At 40.2% G+C, this 21,292-nt stretch overlaps 1 protein-coding gene across 1 annotated transcript in view; it reads left to right on the top strand.

The window, feature by feature from the left end:
- VWA8 (von Willebrand factor A domain containing 8) overlaps positions 1-21,292 on the top strand; it is a 209,711-nt gene that overhangs the window by 7,398 nt on the left and 181,021 nt on the right. The window contains exons 3-6 of the mRNA XM_072135279.1: positions 216-293; positions 12,265-12,395; positions 14,934-15,044; positions 20,862-21,029. Of these exons, the coding sequence (XP_071991380.1) occupies positions 216-293; positions 12,265-12,395; positions 14,934-15,044; positions 20,862-21,029 (488 nt within the window). The remainder of the gene's footprint in view (positions 1-215; positions 294-12,264; positions 12,396-14,933; positions 15,045-20,861; positions 21,030-21,292) is intronic.

A 21,292-nucleotide genomic window follows, 5' to 3' on the forward strand; every position in this document is an offset into this window, starting at 1 on the left:
GGTGTCTGAAAAGGCGTCTGTATACGAACAATGGGAGCACAGTTTCGTTGACTAATGAGAGGTTGGGGTGTAATGTCTGCAGGCCTATCTTAGACAAAAATGTACAATTTAATATATATTTACATATAAACATTTGTTTGCACAAGTTTCTATGTTTGTAAAGATTGTGGAGTAGAATAAAAGAATAATTACCTTGCATATTTTTTACATTGCAGGTGACACAGTCAACATAGGAGATGTGTCTTATAAAGTAAAACATCCCAGAAACCCTGAATTGGTGCCCCAGATTTATAGTAAGTAATATGCCAGAACTTTTAACATATCTATAAAAAGATACCCATAAACAGCAATTGTGAAGATCGCACCATACTGCCTTTTTCCATACTTTTACTTAAAGTACTTTTTCCATTTTTTACTTAAAACTTTTGCTATATTTGAAGAAGTTTTTGGTATTGGTGACCCACTTAGTGCTTACCACAAAATAGAAATAATGAGAAAGTATTGGCTTTTATTTTTAATGCCTTTATTTAATTTTCCTTTTGTTTTAAGCTTAGAGGGGTCTTCTCATCAGGATATTCACATTTAATTTATCTGCCATATGCATGCATTTCTTCAATTGCAAGTTGCCCCACATAAAAAGATAGCTGTCCTTGGATACGACCACCACTGCTAGAATTATGCATTGTTTATTATGCATGAAACAGAAAATTCACAGCATTTTATACACACTCAACAGTGATCATCAAAGGATATTAAAAAAAAAACCTCTAAAACAACAGATTGATAAAAACAGGGACATCTTATTTACAACAGGATGGCAATAAAAACATTAAAAACCTATGAGGCGAGACACATGAGCCCTGGCTCTTATCTGCTTGTGGCCTCCAGGTCAGAGGTAGGAGGTCATGAAGCTGGCATGAATGTTAAGACCACTTTGCAAGGTGTTGAATCTCCTCATTAATTTATACTCCCATTCTTTCCTTTCCCTCTGTGTCTTAAAATGTCCCATTAAAACAGTAATCTGCAAATCCTCCATAGTGTGGTCCTCTCTGGAGAAATGTGCAGCCACTGGGAGATCTTTCCTTTCATTTTTAATATCAGATATGTGTGAGTTCATACGTTGATGGAGTCTCTGACCTGTTTCTCCAACATAAAGGCCTGTGGTTGGACACTGCTGACACATGATAAGGTAGACCACATTAGAGGACCTGCAGGAAAAGGTTCCCTTGATCTGATGTACCTGCTGTGTTTGAGGTACGGGTACCTGGTTACCTGTGCGAATGTGCTGGCATGTTTTACACCTGCTTTGCAGGCAGGGTGAGGTACCATTTTCTGATGGAGGTCTCAGGGCACTCCGGACAACCAGTTGTTTCAGGTTTGGTGGTTGCCGGAAGGACAGGAGAGGAGGGACTGGAAATATTTCCTTTAGTCTTGTATCTTTATGTAGTATCGGTTGGAGTTCCTTGGCAATGTGACGTAGGATCTCCAGTTGTGGGCTATAAGTAACTACTAGGGGCACTCTGGCCTCCTGTTGGGTCTCCTTATGTTAGGGATTTTTATGCAGGGCCCCAACAGCCCTCTTGACTTTTGTAAGGTGAGTCCTAATTAACCCTTTGAGGGAGGATGAGATAGCTGCCGGCATCGAGCTGACAGAGTAAATGAAAAACACAGTCGGTCTTCCAATGCACTCAAATCAAACTGTTTATTTCAAAAGATACAGCTATATTTTAACACATAGAGATCAGCATTTGGGGTGTTGTATGAATGGAGATAAGACACTTAGATTCTATTGGCCATTATGTTTTTGTACCAGCACATTCTGGGAAAAATGACTAGGCCTTGTTTACAGCCATGCTTATCTACACAATGGCTCCTAGAAGCTTCTTCATAACCAAAATAAATAACAAGAATACAGAGGCCCGAAGGACAGTAAGAAATGCCAAGGATATTGTGAAAAGGCATGAGAAAAATAGCTGATTTAAAACATTTAACTCTATAGGTTCTAAAAGGGAAGCATACCCCCCCCAAGGTGGCCGCTGTATCTAAGATGGCGGACAGTAGTCAAGATGGCGTCCGAAACCAGTGCGACCTCCTTAACACCTTATATTTGAGTAAATCATCTCTGTTGATGGCTGCTGCTTTACCTATTTGGTTATCAGTCACTTTTGGTCTGTAGCCCAACTGGAGAAATTCAGACCTGAGCTCCAGGAGGTGTTTTTCCAGGTCTTTCTTGTCTGAACATATACGGTTGTAGCGTATGGCCTGGCTGTATATGATAGATTGTCTGGTATGTTTGGGGTGGAAGCTGTTATTTCTCAGGTAGGCCGTTCTGTCTGTAGGTTTATGGAATATGGTTGTGGTTAAGTGGCTGTCTTTAATCTGTATGGTGGTATCGAGAAAGTGTATCTCCTTGTCTGAATAGCTTAGTTTCAGATTGATGGTGGGGTGAAAGTTGTTGTAGCCCTCATGGAATTGAATTAGGGCCTCCTCACCTGCAGTCCAGATGATCAGAATATCATCAATATAACGGAGATAGATCATGGGTTTTGTGGTACATGTGGATAAGTAAGCACCTTCCAGTTCAGCCATAAAAAGATTGGCGTACTGTGGTGCACACCTTGAACCCATCGATGTTCCCATACACTGTAGGTACAGATCCTCTCCAAATGAAAAATAGTTGTGGGTGAGCACAAATTGTATGAGATCTGAGACCAGTTCTGTTGGTAAGTTGTGCTTCTCCATGTGTGCCCGGCATGCTGCTATTCCATCTTTATGGGGGATGTTAGTGTATAGGGATTCCACATCCATGGTGGCCAGAATTGTACCATCAGGAAGTGGGCCTACAGTCTTGAGCTTGTTTAAAAGGTCAGTAGTGTCCTGGATATAGCTAGGAGTACTTCTGACCAGGGGTTTAAGGAGATTTTTCACCCAACCTGAGATACTTTCCGTTAAGGTGCCAATGCCAGAAATAATAGGCCTTCCTGGATTACCATCTTTGTGTATCTTGGGGAGCATATAGAAACAGCCTGGCCTGGGATCCTCTGGGATAAGAAGGTGGACCTTGTGTTGCATCTCAGTTGAAAACTTCTTGGTCATATCAATAAGTTGCTTCTTGTAGGCCTCTGTTGGATCACTCTCAAGTTTACTATAATGAATGGTATTGGACAGCTGTCTGTTTGCTTCCTTGATATAGTCAGAGGTATTCATTATGACTATTGCACCCCCTTTGTCTGCAGGTTTTATAATGATATCTGGGTTTGTTTTCAATGATAGAATAGCCCTTTGTTCCTGCAGGGTTAGGTTATTTACTTGTTTCTTTCTTTTCCCCAGGATTTCAGTTTTCACTTTTTTTCTGAAGTGGTCAATGTATGTATCCAGTGTTGAGTTGGTTCCAGATTTGGGGGTCCAGGTAGATCTTTTAGTTGGGTTGCTGTTGAACTGTCCTGTCTCCAAATCTGTGCTGTGAGGAGAGTCTCTGTCATGGAAATATTCTCTAAGTCTTATTTTTCTGAAGAATTCCTCCATGTCATTGCAGAGTTTAATTTTGTCCACAGATCTTGCAGGGCAGAATGACAGACCTTTGGAGAGAACCAACATCTCATGTTTGTCAGGCTCATAGGAGGAAAGGTTCACAACACAGCTCTGGTGAACTGGCTGAGCACTTGTGCCTGTGGTGATGGAGACTTTTTGTCTCAGTCTCTGGAGCTTTTTCTTTTTGTTGTTGATCATCATATCCTGAAGTTTATGGTAATATAATTGGAGTCGGTCCTTCATCTCCTCTGTATCATGTTCCAGGAGTGTCTTTAGGGCATGTTTTTTCTCCTGTATTTTCCTCTTGTTGTTATAGAGAATCTTAATCATGTTGTTGCGCAGTTTTTCAGATGTCCGTATGCACAGCCATGTATAAAATGCTGTGAATTTTCTGTTTCATGCATAACATCATGTCTGACGAAGAGAACTAGTATTCTCGAAAGCTCACCATCAAATATACTCAGTTAGCCTCAAAAAGGTATCGCCTGATTTCTTCACTCTTCTTAAAATGTATGTGAACAGTTAAAGAGGTTACACAAGCCATTCTAAGTAAATGTGCATTTCCAGTACATCTCTGAAAAACAATAACCATTTGCAGAGGGACAGAAAACTATGTAGAAATGTTGTACCTTGTAAGTGGATCCCACTGCATGGATTTCCATGTAGCAGTCTCCTCCACTGACACCTTATTCCTGTACATGCTGTCTCAGATCTTTTGGTTTTTATCTTTGAGGTTCAAACAGTCCTTGATGAGTACTGTTCTTAAGGCACATACTTGAAGGAAAAATGTGACAACTATTCTAGGGACTCAGTTCCTCCACTATGGCACAGGAATCTTCCTTGCAATAGGCCAGTTGTTTGCCACAGTCAAGAAATCAATGCCATTCCCATCTAAAAAAGCTGCAAAAAAATCTATTTTAGCCCTCATAAAAAATACTCCATATAATAAAGGGTGTGGATAAATGTTGGTCTCAGAATTGATGTATTCTCATTTTTTTTTAAAAAACACATTTTATTCATTTTTCAAAAAGAAAAAATAATTAAATGCAGACATGATGATGCCCAACATGGGCTGTGGCAATGGAGCACATAAGTTGCACTCAGAAACAATGTTTAGTAAGAATAATACAACCAAGATAATACGTATTTGACAGGTGGTTATTACCTATATTAACCTGTGCCATAAATTAGGCAAGGTGCAGTAGAGAGCTCAAATAATTAGCAGAGAAAAATGCATCACATATCAGATTTTGAGAGCTCCAAGTGTTCCTTTAAGGTTGGTCATGTTGTACCAATGGGTATGGCGAAATGGCCTCTCTACGACAACTATCTCCTCACTGGACATGTGTGAAACCATAAACAACTTATATTTTTTAATGAATGGAATTTTTTGTTCTGTTTTTCCTTGCATCGGCGTGTGTCTAGTATATATGCTAGTGTAGGTTATAGGTAGTGTAGGTAGGTAGTTTGTAGATAACCAGTATGCAATAATGCACTGATCGCAACCAGTAGGAACACATGGATCACCATGGGTACTGGTTGTAATAGGGTAACAATGCTCTGACAAGTTCCTATTACCGTGTTTCCCCGAAAGTAAGACAGTGTCTTACATTCTTTTTACCCTCAAAAGTCCCACTATGTCTTACTTTCGGGGTATGTCTTATATTGGAAAAAAAAAATTGTCGATTTTTATTTTAACCATAAAATTAACATTTATTAACAACCTGAACAGTATGGTATTCACCACAAAACAGTTTTATAAAAGCAAGTGCCAAGAATGTTATACTGGAACAGATTTATTCCATGACAACCATGTCATCATCTTCAGGAACATCATCATAAACATCCACACTCTGAGGTTCCTGTGGATTTTCTTGGGACTCCCGGGACTCCATTTCCTTTTGAATCATTGGCCCATATCTCTCATGGGTAGCAACAGCACTGTCCTGAAATGGGCAGGTCTTGTCCAGGTAGCCAGCTCGCAATGCACTTGCAATGCAGGTGTCAGTGATCTTCTCCCATGAATTCTTCACCCAGTTCACAATCTCTGGCAGTCTGGGCTTCACAAAGTTCCCACGTACATTTCTCTCCATGCGGTTTTCAATGTAGTCATTGATTTCCGCACGCAGATGGTCCTTGAAAGGCTTGTTAATGGCGATATCCAGAGTCTGGAGATAAGACGTCATCCCTGCAGGAATCATGATTTGGTCGATTCTCCGCTCACGAAGGAAGTTTTTCATGTCTTTAGCACGGTGTGTGCTGGCTGCATCCCAGATCAGCATCCCTCTTTTGTTCCCTCGCAAAACAAGCGGCATCATTAAATCAAGCCACTTCCTTATAACAGCTTGTGTGGCCCAGGCTTTTTCAGTTTCCAGCACATAAATGCCAGAAACCCACTCAATCTTGTCCTTCTTGCTCTTTGCAATGAGTAGCGGGGTTACTTTAGTGCCATCCAGACGAATCGCCAAAATGCAGGTGACACGTGCACTTTCATAAGCGGTGGAGGGAACGTACACTGAGGAGGCACCTCGTTGATTAATGGTGGTTTGAGCTGCTTGGCCCATGAACACGGCAGTTTCATCCATGGCGATCATGTTGCATAGACTGTAATTAGAGAAGTCAATGTCATCCACAAACTTCTTGTAGGCTAATGCACGTTTCACAATCTCTGCATCTTCCAGCCTAAAGAGGGTTGTGGATCTTCTCAAAGACAGGTCGTTGCGGTCAAGAAAGTTATCCACCCAGTGCTGTGATGCCTTGAATTGGTCAGGGGAAATGTCAAACTGTGGTGCCACTGCAAGGGCATATTCACGAATCTGAGCCCTGGTCACCACCAATGTCTTTGCTCTCCTGTCTGCAACCCACTCGGAGACCAGGCTTTCCAGCTCTGTAAACATTGGTTGCCGACCACATCCAATCTTGCGCTTTTTGGCCATTCCGCTGTCCACTTTTTCACTCAGTTTAGTGTATTCTGCACGCCATTTTTGGACCAGTCGGTGATCCAACATTTTCTCCTTGCAGAACTCCACTACATTTTTGCCCCAAGATTCTTCGACAATCGCCTTTTTATACTCCACGGTGTAGCTCTTCCTTTTACCACTGGAACCGGAAGCGCTCATGTCTAGGGGCAAAAATATACTGCTTATGGTTCCGTATCACAGCACCATACAGTATCCCACACATCTCCCATAGGGTTACAGCACCATACAGTATCCTACACATTTCCCACAGGGTTACAGCACCATACAGTATCCCACACATTTCCCATAGGGTTACAGCACCATACAGTATCCTACACATTTCCCACAGGGTTACAGCACCATACAGTATCCCACACATTTCCCACAGGGTTACAGCACCATACAGTATCCCACACATTTCCCACAGGGTTACAGCACCATACAGTATCCTACACATTTCCCACAGGGTTACAGCACCATACAGTATCCCACACATTTCCCACAGGGTTACAGCACCATACAGTATCCCACACATTTCCCACAGGGTTACAGCACCATACAGTATCCCACACATTTCCCATAGGGTTACAGCACCATACAGTATCCCACACATTTCCCACAGGGTTACAGCACCATACAGTATCCCACACATTTCCCATAGGGTTACAGCACCATACAGTATCCCACACATTTCCCACAGGGTTACAGCACCATACAGTATCCCACACATTTCCCATAGGGTTACAGCACCATACAGTATCCCACACATTTCCCACAGGGTTACAGCACCATACAGTATCCTACACATCTCCCATAGGGTTACTGTACCTGCAACTGTAATGGTGATGGGATCAATTCCTCTGCGGTGCTGGGTAGAGGTGTGGCTTCTTCCTCCTCATGGAGCCACTGGTCCAATCAGAGGCTGCACATGCCGGCATCAAGTTCCCGCCGACCCTTTGGCCGGCTCCAACCCGCCCCCTCATACTGTACCTCCTACCGTACCTCGGATTCCCACCCCTCCGCTCCCATAACCTGTATTGTAGTCCCGCCCCCGCCGGTCGACATCATGATTGCCATCAGCAGCCGGCAATCCCCCTTCCGCTCACGGAGCATGCATAGGGATCCTGCCCCAGCCGGCCGACAGGTTACTGCAGCCGGCAATCTCCCCTCTGCTCCCGGGACCTTCATATGGCTGCTGCTCCCGCCGGCCGACAGGTTACTGCAGCTGGCAATCTCCCCTCCCGGTACCTTCATATGGCTGCTGCTCCGCTGGCCGACAGCTTGCTGCAGCCGGCAATCTCCACTCCGCTCCCGGTACCTTCGTATGGCTCCTGCCCCCGCCGGCTGACATCGTACTGCAGACGGCAATCTTCCCTGCAGGTACGTCTAACATTCGGGGTACGTCTTACATTAGACGACCCCCGTGACACCCCCGCTACGTCCTACTTTCGGGGGTGTCTTATAATCGGGGAAACACGGTATAATCTATGATAAAAGAATGGTAATTTAAAGGAAACCTACCGTGAGGTATCAGTAGATCTGATGGTAGATTCCTTCTGCCTGTCTCTGTCCTAATCCGTGATATAATAATCCTGGAACCAAATCTAATTTGTTAAAAAGCTTTATTTTAGTAATATGTAAATTAACTCCAGAGGCTACTGGGGCGTGGAGTAGCCTTTACTCTTAGTGCCCGGCCAGGCTAGTACACGCCCCCTATTAGCCTCTACAGTTAATTTACATATTGCTAAAATAAAGTTTTTAACAAGTTAGGTTTGGTTCCAGGATTATCAAATTACAAATGAAGACAGAGGCAGACAGGAGAAATCGATATAATCAGATCTACTTCTGATGGTAGATTCCTTATAATAGGTTTCCTTTAAAAAGGACTCCCCATCCAAATATCACATTGTCTCCCTGAACCTCCAACCTGAGTATACATTAGAAGTTACGCTTCCTTACATGTTAGGGTGAGACATGCTCCATGCCCTTAGTAATGCCCCAGAGAGCAAAATTTTTAAATGTTGATTTTAGAAGGAAGAGGCCATGGAATTTATAAGACAATTACCACAGTCACAGTACCTGGATCTATGAGCAAGTCGCTTTGGTTTATCTTCCTTGATTTTGAGGGTAAGATTTGCTTTAAGATAGGCAATATGATGGATCTGATAATGAGTCTGCTTGACATCATATGTTTTACAATTGGAGCGACTATAAATATTGATGAGGGCAGATAGGAAAAGGTGTCGGAGCTTCTGCCCTGCCTAATAATAATGATCTTTATATATCTCCATCATATTCAGTAGCGCTTTACAAATCATAGGGGACATATACAAATATTGTAATATATATATATATATATATATATATATATATATATATATATATTACAGAGTACAAACAGTCATATGGAACAATAGGAGTGAGGCTCTGCTTGCAAGAGCTTACGGTCTATATTATTTCTCCCGGTAGTACTGCAGTGGAGGGGTAGGGAATCTGATTTTGTAACCTCCACAACAGCATGTATTTTTCCTTCATTGTTTAATTGAATGTATCATATTTCAAAGTAATAATGGATGTTGTTATATGCAGTTTACTAAAATAATGATATTTGTGCTACATTTTACGGTGCTGTCTGTGGTGCTGAAAATAGTTCATCATGACTCACTACAGTGAACTACACGTTTTCCTGCCATTGCCACAAGCTATACCATACATCTAACTAAAACAAAATTACTTTCTTGTCAATTTTTTTAAGTTGATTAGAATTCGACATCAATCATAACACAGAATACAGGCAGTCCCCGGGTTACGTACAAGATAGGGTCTGTAGGTTTGTTCTTAAGTTGAATTTGTATGTAAGTTGGAACTGTATATTTTATAATTGTATACCCAGAGAGAATTTTTTTTGGTCTCTGTTACAATTGGATTTTAAAATTGTTGGGTTGTCATAAGAACTAGGATTAACAATAAACCTTCATTAAAGACACCTTTAATAACTGTAAGGCTACATTCACACTGCCGTTGCCCGCCCGTACCGTACCGTAGCGGGCAACGGCAGTGTACGGGGAGAGGAGGAGGAGGTGAGCGCAGCTCACCTCCGCCCCTCTCCATAGCGATACATTGCGCACGGCCCCGTATTACGGGAAAAGATAGGACAGGTCCTATCTTTTTCCCGGGTACGGAACGGTACGGTGCCGCACGTGTGCTGCACCGTACCGCTCCCATAGGGTGCCGTGCGCCCATAGAAGTGTATGGGGGACGTATATCGGCCGTATATACGTCGGCCGTATATACGTCCTCCATACGTTCGTGTGAATGTAGCCTTATAGCTGTTTAATGTAGCCTAAGACTAAAGTACAGTAAATTACTAATATCCAGTGGTCCGTTTGTAACTAGGGGTCGTCTGTAAGTCAGGTGTTCTTAAGTAGGGGACCGCCTGTAGTCCATTATTTCACTTCATGTAGAGTAATAATCATTGTATAGGATCAGGCACATCAATTATTTTTTGTACATACATAACTTTTGCTTCGCATGTTATTCCTAGCACTGCAATTATTTTCTATGGACACTGGCTATGCTTCAGTGAGCCTTTGATGTAGACTATGTTTTATTCTCATCATGCGGAAATAAATGGATCAAATTATCAACCTTCTGTTTAGGGGAACAGACTTTCATGCCTGCATCAGACTTCTTAAAAGTGCTTGAAATGTGTCTATATCTGTGCTATAAATTATAAATTGCAGTTTTCCTCACTAATGTGCACTTTGTGCCACATTATTTATTAGTGTCGCATGCTCTTTGTTAATCTGGTCTGTTTTCAGGATGTGACGCAGTTGCGCCTTTTTTTGCCCTCTTTGTACTTTGCTTCATGCTGTTGCCACACAGTTCTGTGGAATTGCAATAGTAAATGTAGTGCAGACTAGGAACACACACTACAACACCCCTTTAGGTGCAACGTTTTCAAACGTTTTGGACAAAATGTAACCGCAACACAATTGTGGTACAAACACTTAATAAATACATGTGCAAGCTCCAAATACACTTTTTCATGCAAATGTAGAGAAAGAACTGGTGCAGATGCAATAATATATATGGGCTAGTGTCTATTATTTCCATATTTTTACCCCTATGCTCATAAAGAGCCAAAATATTCTATATAAAATGAACGCTGTCAGAATCTTGTTAGTTCTAGAAGGCAATGGAAATCTGATATCCAATAAACTTGCTGGAATAAAACTTACTTTGAATATACACAGTCCATTGATTTTGCCTTTTCCATTTATAATTAAAGTCTCTTTATTCAATCAATTATTTCATTTTGTGCAAAGCTTAAAGTGGATTGTAATGGATTCATTATTCAACATTTTCCCCGTAAGCCACAGAAAACCTTAGTTGATCCCTTTAATATATCTTAATTTACATCATCATTTATTTTAATTGCCTCTATAATATAATTAACCTGCAATCCACTTTTTATATATATTTACATTTCTAGTGTATGTTAGCAGTGTCCAGCTTGCCATTTTTTCAGTGATTGTATACATAGGCTTCTATGTATACATTAACTCCCCTTAACGCTCCTTGACTAAGCTGTAGCTTAGTAAAAAAAAATGCCAAAAATAATTTAGAGAATTGATGTGTTGTCTACTTTTCCCCACAAAAAAGTGAATATATTTTCATCAATAAGTCTTAGCCACCCCAAAATTAGTATCATTGAAAAATGAATCTCATCCAACAAAAAATAAGCCCTCAAACGGCAATGGAAAAACAAAGCTCACTTAAACTGGTTAAGTCTGCATTCACACGACCGTCGGGGGGACGTATATATACGCCTCCCATAGACGGCAATAACCGCATGGAGCGATATGGTGAGGCACACGTGCGCTATGCATTGCTATGGAGAGGGGAGGTGTCACCCCTCCTCTTCTCCATCGAGGAGAGGTATGCTCCCGGCGGGTATACATTCATGTGAATGCAGCCTAATCCTGTAGGCCAAAACTTTCTGCAGCATCGCCTTTCTTCTCTTCTGTACCTTGCTGTCTGCCTATGCAACAAGTAACGTGCATGTATATGCGGATTAACAATTGCTTAACTAATTTTAAGATGTGTTTTCTCTTTTTAACTTATGCAAATGTGTAAATTACAGGGCTAAATGAGTGCATTGCCAACAAAAATAGACCATTTCACCTCCATTTTGTTTTAATTACCGTAATAGTAGGATCTCAAAGGTTAAATCTTCCTAAAAGCTTTTTCTAATCATTTGAGGGGTGCAGACTTGAAAATGGATTGATACATAGGGGTTCTAATATTATATGTTTCAAAGCTCTTTAAAAACAAAAATGATCCCCATAAAAATTTAATTCTGTATAGCCTACAGTGTACCAGAAATGAAATCTATCGGGACAATGTTTTTGCAGAATTATTGTAAGTAAATGTAGTATTATCATAAGTAAGTGTAGTAAGTATTGTAAGTGTACAAAACTCTGTACTGTGCTTAGATATGGTGACATCTGAAGTATGCTATGACTGTATTGATAGTACACTTCCTGTTCATAGAATCCCTATGCTTCAAATAGCCATCTTCCCCCTATTTAAAAGTTGTCTTTGTGAAAGAACCCCCTTGCCAGACAGAGGTTAAACTGTCATTAATTTTGGTAACATCCACCACCGTCTTCCCTATTTTGGTCCTGACAGCAGCACTTTTTTGAGGCACATGAGAGTTATGTGTTTACATTACCAAGATGAATTTATTTTATCTAATCTTTTAATTTAGTCTCTGATACTCTAAGCGAGTCCATTGTGCAACACCTACGATGGATAATGCAGAAAGATCTGCTGGGACAAGACATCTTCCTCATTGGCCCTCCAGGTCCTCTTCGGAGAGCTATAGCTATGCAATATTTGGTAAGTTCTGTGGCTTGAAGTATGATTACCCGAGGAGGTTCTTTAGGATGTATGTAATAGTTTCATGTTTAAAGATAGATGAAACAGTACCAATGGTTAGAGCAATGTTGATAAGGTGGGTTAGAGTTGATCTAAACACCATAAGGGTTTGATCGGATTGAGTCAAGCATACAACTAGTGAAGTGTTAGTGTTAAAGAATGGATAAAACCTTTTCAACAGTAATAGTAGGGGAATTTGTGATATCACAAGAATGTTGGGTTCTGCATGTGGGTTGCAATGATTGAAGGTTGAAGCTATTCCTTATGATGTTTTTTTTTTTTTATAATTCTGTTTATTGATGACAAACAGTAGGTCAAGGTACAGGAAAGCAAGTAATTTCAAAACATCTTTCGTGACTTTACATACAATGAAGGGCAGGTTCTTTTATGATGTTTGTTTTGTTTTTGAATTATAATAAAAGTCCTCGGCTAAGGTGAGAAGGGTAGGTTGGTTGCCAGGAGATGTAGGCGTTACTGGTACTTTATAGACTGGCAAACAATATTCCTGGACTGCCCCAACATATGCAGGAGATGTAACAAAGAAATAGGCACCCTGTTACATTTATGGTGGAAATGTCTAATTATGAATGCGTTTTACATATTTTACATATTTATCCACACCAACACTTCCATAAAATGCTGGAGGTAGTCCACAGCAATTTCAAAATGAAATAGTTTGTTTAAAATCAAAAGGTAGAAAATAGTTGCATGTGGTTTGTAGTAGAAATAATCCTGCTTTTTAGAAGCAAATATAGATTTAAAAGTGAAAATTTAGAATTCCTGGCAAGTTTTTTTTGTAAGTTTGTTGTGCCCTGGTTCCCAGTGGTTTGTCTAGTAAGTGTGGTTTTGTGTAAGCAGAGGTTTTCTACCAACTGGGAGGACAATTGTTAAAGGAAATCTGGCATCTAAGTACAGTTTACTCAAGTTACTCTAATAATTGATTCCTATGGCGATCCTTATTCTCGATCTGTTCCGGAATTTCTCCTTCCTTTGCACTCTGCCCGTAGCCGAAAAAAGACTTTTGAAAATATGCTAATTCATTGCAAGTGCTCCAGAGGGCATTGCCAGAGCCACAGCTCCCCTGGTGCACTTCTTACACATTCATTACACCATTACACCACATTCTCTATCAGTCTGACATTTGGCACAGGTGTGTGATGTCACTGTGCTGCCACTGCAAGGACGTTGGCATCCTGGGCTCGCCTCTGTGAAAAGGCAGAGCAGAGACATATTGTTCCCTTGCTGTGCCATAGAAACAAGTATCCGGTCTCATCCGGTTCAACTGGTTAAGAAGAGCCGGGTTAGGTTTAGGTCTCCAGGTCAGGTTTGACTGTGTAGAGCATCCCTGAAGTTGGTGGAGCAAGGAAGCTACTGTGCAGGCGTGGAAATGGCAATCTGGCAGCCTATGATGTTGCCTTCAGAAAGTAAATGGATTGCAATGGGGGCAGGTAATTTCCAATCCTGCCGGATGGGATTCTCTGGTGATACGCACCCTCGGATCACCTGCTATTAATAAGCATATTTTAAAAGTAATTTTTTTTGCTACAAGGAGAACGTTAAGAATAAATTCAGGAGCAGATCGTGCATCAGGATGGCTGTCGGAATTCCCAAAAATTAGTCCAGTCATATGACAAAGCCAGATCTAACTTGACAAAGGTCGCGATGACCAAAACGTCTTAATTTTTTGATCTGTTGTACTTACCCCTATGTACTTATGCATTATGGTGAAGGCTATTATTCTAAAGAAATATTTTAGCGCTTTATAAAATAAGAAAAAGACCCATTTTTGTGTGTGCCATGTTCTTCTATATGGACATTTCTGGATTGAGAATCCGACATTGAGCACCACTAACCAAGAGCGTGCAGTCTCTATTGTTCTATGTGGCTGTAGGTATTCGACACTGGAGCTACTTACAATATGATACGACTTTATGGATCCCTTGGGGGAAATTGTTTTGTTACACAGAGCTCAGGCATATTGTTACAACACATAGGATACAGGTACGATTACATATGGTTGCACAACAGACTACAATGGACGTTTCATTTGCTTGATGCTTACAGTCCTTAGTTGCATACATACGGTAAGACATACACTTGTGTAAGACATATCTAGTGGTAACATGCAGCTTATTTACAGTGTTCAGAGGTAACAGTGAAATGTCTTGGTAATTAGCAGCTCGCTGACAATCCCGAGTTGCTGCAAGAGTTACCTTTACTGTTACGTTAACTGTTGCAGTAACCATGTTTGGGGGGGGTGGGGTAGATTGTATCGGGGGATAGAGGTGTGTATGGGGGGGGGGGGTAGATGGTATTATGGGTACTGCTACTCTCCTTACACCTGCAGCAGGCCAGACAAGACTTACTTGATTAAGTAGTATCCAGACAGAAGATTTCCTTTAAAGTATGGAAATATCCAAATGTGTTTAATGATGTAGAAAACATATAAGTAATGGTTTACAATTTTTGTAATACTCCTGATGTCCTTGTTATTTACAGGAGCTGACTAAGCGAGAAGTGGAATATATTTCCCTTTCCAGAGACACTACAGAGTCTGATCTTAAGCAGCGAAGGGAGATAAGAGCTGGGACTGCCTTTTACATTGATCAGGCAAGTTATCATTGAACTATTGTATGTACATTGGCAGCGATGAAACTTCTATTTTCCTGTATGCAGAAGAGAAACAATAGTAAGATGTATATCAATTATGTTGGTATAAAAAAATTATGGGTTTTTCATACTAGAGTGCATTGGTTCTCCTCGTATGGTTGAACATGTCAGAATGATAAGCAGTGATTGTGTACAATATGTTAGCACCAAACAACCGTCTAAATTCTATGTCAGGAGATTTGTTGAAATGATGAGTCCATGCAATGATGGCTGATTTATATAAATGAGCTTAATTCAGATTCCTCCAGTCTGCCTCTGCCCTAATCTGTAATTTAAAAATCCTGGAACCGAACCTAACTTGTTAAAAACTTTATTTTAGTAATATGTAAATTAACTGCAGAGGCTACTGGGGCGTGGAGTAGCCTTAGCTCCCAGTGCCCGGCTAGGCGAGTACACACCCCAGTAGCCTCACTAAAACAAAGGTTTTAATAACATAGGTTAGGTTCCAGGATTATTAAATTACAGATTATGGCAGAGGCAGGCAGAAGGAATCTACAATCCATTCTACCTCTGAAGGTAGATTCCTCATGGTAGATATTATGTAAGTAGCAATGAACCAAATAAACCACTACTTCTATTCAGTTACCTGATAATGCTCAGTATGGTGTCATTATCCAAAATATTAACTTTGATGTGATTTGCAAATTAGCTGTATATAGTCTAGTCTATATGAGATCTCAGTGCTGATGTCAGGCCTGGGTGTTGGGTAGGCATCGTGAGGCAGAGACAAGTGAGCACTGGGTTTTAGTGACGGTAAGTTTTTAACCATTGTGAACTGTATCTTAAAAGAGACGAGGCTGTAAGATCGAGTGAACCTTTTATAATTTATGTAAATGCAGTTCTAAACAGCAGTGTTCAAAGATGCAGATAATTGTAAGCTATGAGCTGGCATGCAATGGGTTTCAGTAGAAATTTGCTCTTCCCATAAATACCTGAGGGCCTCTTTAACCCTTTAGCATCATGTGCCATTAAAAGATGAGAGGGTGCGGACATACTGGTGTGTGCCTCCTCTGGCAGAATCTCCTCTTCATCTTCTTAACATCTTCTTATGTCCTTACTTTTACAAAAACAAGTCTTTAAAAAGTATGCAAATGATCCTGAGGGGCTTAGATGTTAATGGAACCTGGAGCCCTTAAGGCTCATTTGCATAACATTTAAAACCTTTTTTCTTAAAAAAACAAGAGCATAAAAAGCTAAAAGAACAACAGATCCTGGCAGAGGGGGCACACACCAGCATGTATTTGTGCTTGGTTTACAATCCTTGATCCTGATGGTGGTTGTCCTAAGACAATTATGTGTCCCGAGCACCAGTTTCTATTCCACTAAAATATTTTTCTTTTGGTATACTCGCCGTCACTTTTTAGCACACAAAAAAGGAAAGATATTGATTGTGTCTGCGTATCCACACCATGAAAACCACATCCCTTTTCGGAGTGGAATTGGAGAATACAGAAAACCACATTTTTTTTCTGGCACGACCACTTATAAATGGTCCGGAAAGGAGAAATGCGGTAGGAGCATCATTTTTCATGAAGAGTTCTTATCAGTATTTCTTTCAACAAAACAGCATTTTGGAACATGCTATGACAGAGATGAGGTATCTAAATATTTAAAAAGAATTCCTGTAATCTATGGTTTTGTGCTTTATTTAACTGATACTCTTTGTATACTAATACAATGAATCCAAACACTGCTTCAACATGAGCAGTCATTTTGTACTATATTTGAAGTATCCAGGGTTGAAGGTTCATGATAGGTTGAGCTGTAATGAGCGCTAAATTAGTTCTTATTCTCAATTATGATTTCCTCTTTAATACATTTTAGTTCCTTAAAATTGGATATTGTGTCTGGATTTGGACAGCTAGAGAGCTTGAGATCAATCTATTTAAGAACAAATTGCCTTATAATGTGCCCTTTATCTGCTCTAGGGGCCAAAAAGCTAATTACAAAAATGGAATTGGAGACAGCTAATTACAAAGAAGCATTAAAACAAGATTTTAATTTGTGTACAAGTGAATGACAGAGTATTTAATGTACCACAAAATTAACACATTGTGTGCGTGACCAGTCTTTATTCCATGATCAGGGAAGTTTTATGCTCTGTGCTAATCAGTGGGTGGGAAAAAGTGACCCTTACTGGAATACTCTAATGGTATTGTGTGGTGGGTAGTAAATTCAGGCAAGATACATAAGGATTTAAGATTTAATCAAAGATTGTATTTTACCTGAAAAAGAATAGTATTAATGGGCTTTTATGCACATAAATAGAATATCCAAGAAAATTACAGGGCAATTTGCATCTTGCATCAAAGAACATTACATCAACATTTGGATGATTGAAACCCCCTCACAAATTTTCCCCAAATCAGTCTACTTAGAAAAAAACGTTTTGTTCAAATAATGAAAATTGCACATGCAAGTTCCCTATTTCCTTCACAGAATTTTGCTGGGATCACAGGATATGCTTCAGAGCTGTATTAGATACAGTTACACGAGACAAGTTTCCAACTACATCTTGGAATGTCATTACTCTTCTTTCTCATCTGCAAAGTAGCAGTAATTTAAAAAAGGGTTAACCCTTCACAGGATTAAAAGGGTTGTTTTTGTGCCCCCATAGTCCTATTTAAAATGAAAGTCAGTTGGAGACTCTTTTCTTACCTTTTCTGATGATTTTTCTTTTTTTTTTTCAAAATGGTGCTGCTGTCACTTTCATTATGATCTCATTCTACCCATCTGTGTGAGTCTTCCTCTTCTCTACTATGGGTTCTTTGTTCTGTTTGCACTGAGTCTGTGGGGGTCTTCTTTTCTCTAATATGGGTTCTCTGTTCTGTTTGCACTCAGCCTGTGGGGGTCTTTCTCTTCTCTACTGTGGTTTCTCTGTTCTCTTTGCAACCAGTCTGTGTGAATCTTCCTTTTCTCTACTATGGGTTCTCTTCTCTCTGCACTCAGTCTGTGTGAGTCTTCTTCTTCTCTATTATGGGTTCTCTTCTCTCTGCACCCAGTCTGTGTGAGTCTTCTTCTTCTCTATTATGGGTTCTCTTCTCTCTGCACTCAGTCTGTGTGAGTCTTCCTCTTCTCTATTATGGGTTCTCTTCTCTCTGCACTTAGTCTGTGTGAGTCTTCCTCTTCTCTTCTGTGGGCTCTTGGTTCTGTTTGCACTCAGTCTGTGTGAGTTTGTCTCTTCTCTATTATGGGTTCTCTTCTCTCTGCACACAGTCTGTGTGAGTCTTCCTTGTCTCTATTATGGGTTCTCTTCTCTCTGCACTCAGTCTGTGTGAGTCTTCTTCTTCTCTATTATGGGTTCTCTTCTCTCTGCACTCAGTCTGTGTGAGTCTTCTTCTTCTCTACTATGGGTTCTCTTCTCTCTGCACTCAGTCTGTGTGAGTCTTCCTCATCTCTATTATGGGTTCTCTTCTATCTGCACTCAGTCTGTGTGAGTCTTCCTCTTCTCTATTATGGGTTCTCTGTTCTCTGCACACAGTCTGTGTGAGTCTTCCTTGTCTCTATTATGGGTTCTCTTCTCTCTGCACTCAGTCTGTGTGAGTCTTCCTCTTCTCTTCTGTGGGCTCTTGGTTCTGTTTGCACTCAGTCTGTGTGAGTCTGTCTCTTCTCTATTATGGGTTCTTTTCTCTCTGCACTCAGTCTGTGTGAGTCTTCCTCTTCTCTATTATGGGTTCTCTGTTCTCTGCACACAGTCTGTGTGAGTCTTCCTTGTCTCTATTATGGGTTCTCTTCTCTCTGCACTCAGTCTGTGTGAGTCTTCCTCTTCTCTTCTGTGGGCTCTTGGTTCTGTTTGCACTCAGTCTGTGTGAGTCTGTCTCTTCTCTATTATGGGTTCTTTTCTCTCTGCACTCAGTCTGTGTGAGTCTTCCTCTTCTCTATTATGGGTTCTCTGTTCTCTGCACACAGTCTGTGTGAGTCTTCCTTGTCTCTATTATGGGTTCTCTTCTCTCTGCACTCAGTCTGTGTGAGTCTTCTTCTTCTCTATTATGGGTTCTCTTCTCTCTGCACTCAGTCTGTGTGAGTCATTTTCTTCTCTATTATGGGTTCTCTTCTCTCTGCACTCAGTCTGTGTGAGTCTGTCTCTTCTCTATTTTGGGTTCTCTTCTATCTGCACTTAGTCTGTGTGAGTCTTCTTCTTCTCTATTATGGGTTCTCTGTTCTCTGCACTCAGTCTGTGTGAGTCTTCCTCTTCTCTTCTGTGGGCTCTTGGTTCTGTTTGCACTCAGTCTGTGTGAGTCTGTCTCTTCTCTATTATGGGTTCTCTTCTCTCTGCACTCAGTCTGTGTGAGTCTGTCTCTTCTCTATTATGGGTTCTCTTCTCTCTGCACTCAATCTGTGTGAGTCTGTATCTTCTCTATTATGGGTTTTCTTCTCTCTCTGCACTCAGTCTGTGTGAGTATTCCTCTTCTCTATTATGGGTTCTCTTCTCTCTGCACTCAGTCTGTGTGAGTCTTCCTCTTCTCTATTATGGGTTCTCTTCTCTCTGCACTCAGTCTGTGTGAGTCTTCCTCTTCTCTATTATGGGTTCTCTTCTCTCTGCACTCAGTCTGTGTGAGTCTTCCTCTTCTCTATTATGGGTTCTCTTCTCTCTGCACTCAGTCTGAGTGAGTTTTCCTCTTCTCCTCCAGACCATGTTATGTGTTCATTCCTCCCTCTGCGTTCCCAGGTAACATGACTACCTTTCACTCTTCTCTACAATCCTCTGCTTTGTAAACTATGTAGAGACTGGTGCAGTGTGGTGTTGACTTGATCCCAGATTAAGCAGTACAGTTTCCTTTATAAAGGAGATACACATATTCTACAGTAGCAAAATGGTAGGAAAAGAAGAGCATTTAGAAAATAGATCTGGTTAAAATGTAACAGCTAATGAAAAATAATAAACATTGCACATAACCTCTAAACCATTACTTTTTGCAGATCATAGTTTAACAATTTTTGGGATTAGTAAAATTACCTAGTATATTGAAAATCATAACTAATTTTAAAGACCTCTTTTAAATCCTCTTGGAAACGGTATGCTCCTACATGTAAATGAGATAAAAATATTTGTCTTTGTGTAATATGTCTGTTAAAATTCTCGCCTTTATTGTGTCTGATGGCGGAGTTTCTGATAAGTCCTTGTGGAAAACATTCCCTTTTCCATTTCACCAGCTTAAGTGAGTTGTGAATGTACAGATGGTAAGTAGGTGTATTGGGATATGGCTAAGTAAATATTTTCTAATTAGCTAGATGCAAATCATGTTCTGTGGTGCTTGAGTGTGTTCTCTATGACTCACTGGAAAGTAATCTCACTGTATGCTCTGTGATCGTAAAGACATTAAATGACAATTGACCTTTTCGTTTTCCATGGTTTTGATTGCCTGTTTGATTTCTTTTTATTATAGTGCATTTCATTTCTAAATTGGGAATGATATATATAACTACACACTGTATATTGTTTTGCTAGTAAGCCTTGTTAACGCCTCGGCTGTTATTGGTGTGTATTTGGGTGTAAAGTCTTATATAACTTTTGAAAGTGCTTATCTTGGTTTTGTCACTTGTAACATAAATAAATAACACTATAAAAGAGTCAGGAAGCTCTAGTTACATTGTAAAACTGAAATGAATCATGTTCTTTTTATAAAAAGGAAAAGCAAAAGCTGTAGAATAATAATACACCCGGCTGGATTAAAAATAGAGAATCCATATTTATTAGAACTGTTGTTAGTGACATATAATTTTAAACTTCTAATATTGCTTTTTACCTTCTTTTAGTGTGCTGTTCGTGCTGCCACAGAGGGAAGAATTTTGGTTTTGGAAGGATTGGAAAAGGCAGAGAGAAATGTGCTACCAGTTTTGAACAATTTGCTGGAAAACAGAGAGATGCAGCTTGAAGATGGACGATTTCTTATGTCTGCAGAACGTTATGACAAATTACTAGAAGTAAATACCAGCTATGTTCACAATTTTATTTTGTATTTTCTCATATATAAGAATTGTTTGTATGCTGGGGAGCAAATATGTCAACTTTCTAGATATACAGTAATTAGCTGTTTTGCTAATATTTAGTAATGGGAGGAAACTGACTAAGCAGACATTATTAGACATTCAGTATATAGGCAGTCTCTGAATTAAAAGGGAACCTGTCATCATCAAATGGCTTAATAAACCACTACCAGTATATTGTCAAACAGCGTAATACCTTC

Source organism: Engystomops pustulosus, chromosome 2, assembly GCF_040894005.1.
Source record: "Engystomops pustulosus chromosome 2, aEngPut4.maternal, whole genome shotgun sequence".
In the NCBI taxonomy this organism is placed as follows: domain Eukaryota; kingdom Metazoa; phylum Chordata; class Amphibia; order Anura; family Leptodactylidae; genus Engystomops; species Engystomops pustulosus.